Source organism: Pediculus humanus, genomic scaffold (assembly GCF_000006295.1).
Source record: "Pediculus humanus corporis 1103172107572 genomic scaffold, whole genome shotgun sequence".
Lineage (NCBI taxonomy): Eukaryota > Metazoa > Arthropoda > Insecta > Psocodea > Pediculidae > Pediculus > Pediculus humanus.
Window position 1 is genome coordinate 32,108 of NW_002987187.1, and position 3,072 is coordinate 35,179.

The 3,072-nt window shown below is 24.6% G+C and overlaps 2 protein-coding genes across 2 annotated transcripts in view; both read left to right on the plus strand.

Moving 5' to 3' along the window:
* The window catches only part of Phum_PHUM220070 (Serotransferrin precursor, putative), a gene marked incomplete at both ends in the record, with an annotated part of 2,492 nt that extends 760 nt beyond the window's left edge, over positions 1–1,732 (plus strand). The window contains 6 exons of the mRNA XM_002425728.1: positions 18–73; positions 153–386; positions 479–780; positions 872–1,167; positions 1,383–1,579; positions 1,694–1,732. Of these exons, the coding sequence (XP_002425773.1) occupies positions 18–73; positions 153–386; positions 479–780; positions 872–1,167; positions 1,383–1,579; positions 1,694–1,732 (1,124 nt within the window). The remainder of the gene's footprint in view (positions 1–17; positions 74–152; positions 387–478; positions 781–871; positions 1,168–1,382; positions 1,580–1,693) is intronic.
* A 1,088-nt stretch (positions 1,733–2,820) lies between these two features.
* Phum_PHUM220080 (coiled-coil domain-containing protein, putative) overlaps positions 2,821–3,072 on the plus strand; it is a gene marked incomplete at both ends in the record, with an annotated part of 1,474 nt that continues 1,222 nt past the window's right edge. The window contains one exon of the mRNA XM_002425729.1: positions 2,821–3,059. Within this exon, the coding sequence (XP_002425774.1) occupies positions 2,821–3,059 (239 nt within the window). The remainder of the gene's footprint in view (positions 3,060–3,072) is intronic.

Here is a 3,072-nt window from a genome sequence, read left to right on the forward strand (position 1 = left end):
CGATTACTTGTTTCAAGATGGCGTCGGTGATGTTTTATGGGCTAAATATGAGAATGTTAAAGCTCACTTAAGTGTATTTATAATTTTTCTATTATTTTCCACAAAAAGCGACACAAAACAAATCAATAAATTAACATAATTTATAATTTTAGCATAATTCGGATAATAGTAATGATGACGTATCTAATTATAATTTATTATGCGACGATGGAAGAGTTGAGCCATTTACGACGAATTCACCTTGTTTTTGGTTGGCAAAACCGTGGAAGGTAATCGGCGCGAATTCGAAATCCGTTAACGGCGTACAAAAAATAATGAAAAGTTTACAAAATGTCATACTCGACGAATGGAAAGAAAATTTATTACACGTTATTGAACTTTATTTGGTAAAATAATTTATGCACTTAAATACTAATTATATGTATGTATATATATATATATATTTTTAAATAATTTTTTTTTTTTTTTTTTTGAACAGCAATACGTTGAGAATTTAGTTGTGCCGAAAACTCCTGAAGATTATTTGAAAACTGTACCCGGTTATTTGAGTGCGAGTGCCATTAGCGAAAGAAATTGCAAACATTCCATTAAATTATGCGTTTCATCGAATTTAGAATTAATTAAATGCGAATGGATGTCGAAAGCGAGTTCCGCATTAGGAATACAACCTTTGATACAATGCGTAGAAAATAAAAATATGTCCGAGTGTCAAAATTCCGTTTCTCAAATGAAAACAGATGTAATGATCGTGTCACCAGATAATTTTTACGAAACCAAAACGTAAGTGCCTCCGTTATTTCCTAAATCCTAACTTATTATATTTGTTTATATATTCTTTTAATTATTTATTTATTTATTTATTTTTTTTTAGGAAGTTTAATTTGAAAACTTTGATTATGGAAATGGGTAAACACTTTAATGAATCACATTTAATTTCAGCCGTTGTCGATAAAAATTCTTCGATAAAAAAATTTTCGGATTTAAAAAAGAAAAAAGCTTGCTTTTTGAAAAAAAATGGAGTCGGATGGATTGGCGCATTGACTGTACTTCGAAAAAAAAAATTTATTAAATCCGAATGTGACGATGAAAGAGGATTATTAAAATTTTTCGGTGATGTTTGCGTTCAAGTGAAAAAAAATGAAAATGATACGGATTTTAAAAGGTGTGGTGGTTCTAATGACGAGAACACCGAGTTACACATTGTGGATCATTTAAAAAAAAAAGAATGCGATGTTGCATTTTTTGATTTGAAAACAATTGATGACGTCAAAGGTTTTTATTTTGTTTTATAATTTAAATTAATTTATGTTAAGTAGATATTAATTTTTACAAATTTTCTTTTTTGATTAAAGATTTAAAAACGATTTGTTGGAACGACAAAGATAATTCTGAATGTGATTGGATGTGGAGCTCTTCAAATTATTTAATGGTTAGTTCTAAAATACCCGATTACAAATCACAAGAAATATATAGCGTTTTTTATAAAATCGGTGAAAAATTTGGTAGAAATTCAATAAAAAATAATCAAATGTTTAAAATTTTTGGTACTTTTAACGGAGTCAGTAACGTAATGTTTCAGGTACTTGTATTTTTTGTTTTTTTCTAATGACAAATATCAATTTATGATTATTAATATTAATTTTTTTTTTTAATAAAATTAATTAGGATTATTCTTCTTCTCTTGGTGCAACAGAAAATTGGAACAAATCTAATAGTTTCAATAATGCAATAAATACATTAGAATTATGTTCTGGGACAACGAAAATGTTTTCATCATCTTCTTTAAAAATTTTTATTATTTTTTCAATTATTTTTATTATTTAAAAAAAATGTTTTTTTTTTTGTTAATATTAAGACTGATTTTAGTAGTAAGAAAATAAAAAGTTAAATTTTTTATTTAATAATGCATTTATATTTCTAATACACCAATTAAATATTTATATGTAAAAGTTAAAAAAAAAATAAAAAAAATTAGATGCTGTTTAGTATGAAATTAGAGCAATACTCAATTTATTTAAATGATTTAAATACTCTTCTTATTGATTGATTGATTGATTATTTATTCAAATGTAGAAATAATGTTTGTTAATTGTTATGTTGAATATTAAAAAAAAATAAATAATAACTATTTTTGTAGAGTTTAAAAAAAAAAATTTAATTTTTTTGAACAATTAATTTCCTTAATATGTGTGTCTTTATAAATAAGCTTATTAAATTAAAACTTTATAAACAAATTCCTTTTAAACAAATATTATTTCTTAATAACTAAAAGTATTAAATTTCTATTGAAAAATCTTATAATTTTATGTTTAAATTGATGAATTAAAATTAAAACTAAAAATGCGCAATTTTTTTATTCACAGCCTTCGTGTAATTTAAATCCTGACTAATTTATCGTGTAACGGTCGTCTACTGCTGTAAATCGTATGTTACGACGTGGATTATAAATACTTAGAAACATGTCAGCTGGAGAAAAACAGTTCGTATCTTTTTTTTTCTTTTTTTTTTTTTTCGTTAATGATTATTTTAACTAAAATGTATTAAAAATTATAAATATAATTATTATTTACTGTAATATTTAATATTTTTTTTTTAGGTATGGGCTTATAGAGCCGAAAACTGGGAAAAAGTTAACTGTTCATGATATTTTTAATAACGACAGCGATGGAGAAAACGAAGGAAATTGGTCTAATAAAATCGGACTGGTAAAAAATTTATATACTATACTAAATAGCTTTATAATTAAATTTTTTTTCAAACATTATTTTATGCATTTAGCCAAAAGATGAAAGAACTTTAAAAAAACAAACAAAGTTGGAAATGCAAAGAGCTCTTCAACAAGATCCAACTGTTTATCAATATGATGAAATTTATGATGAAATGAATCAAAAAAAACAAGAAAATGAAATTATCAAAGAAAGCCCAGAAAAAAAACCCAAATATATTCAAACATTACTTAAAACAGCTGAAAAAAGGAAAAAGGAGAATGAACGTAGATTAGAAAGGCAAATACAAAAGGAAAGAGAAGCCGAAGGAGACATGTTTAAAGATAAAGAAGAGTTTATTACTTCT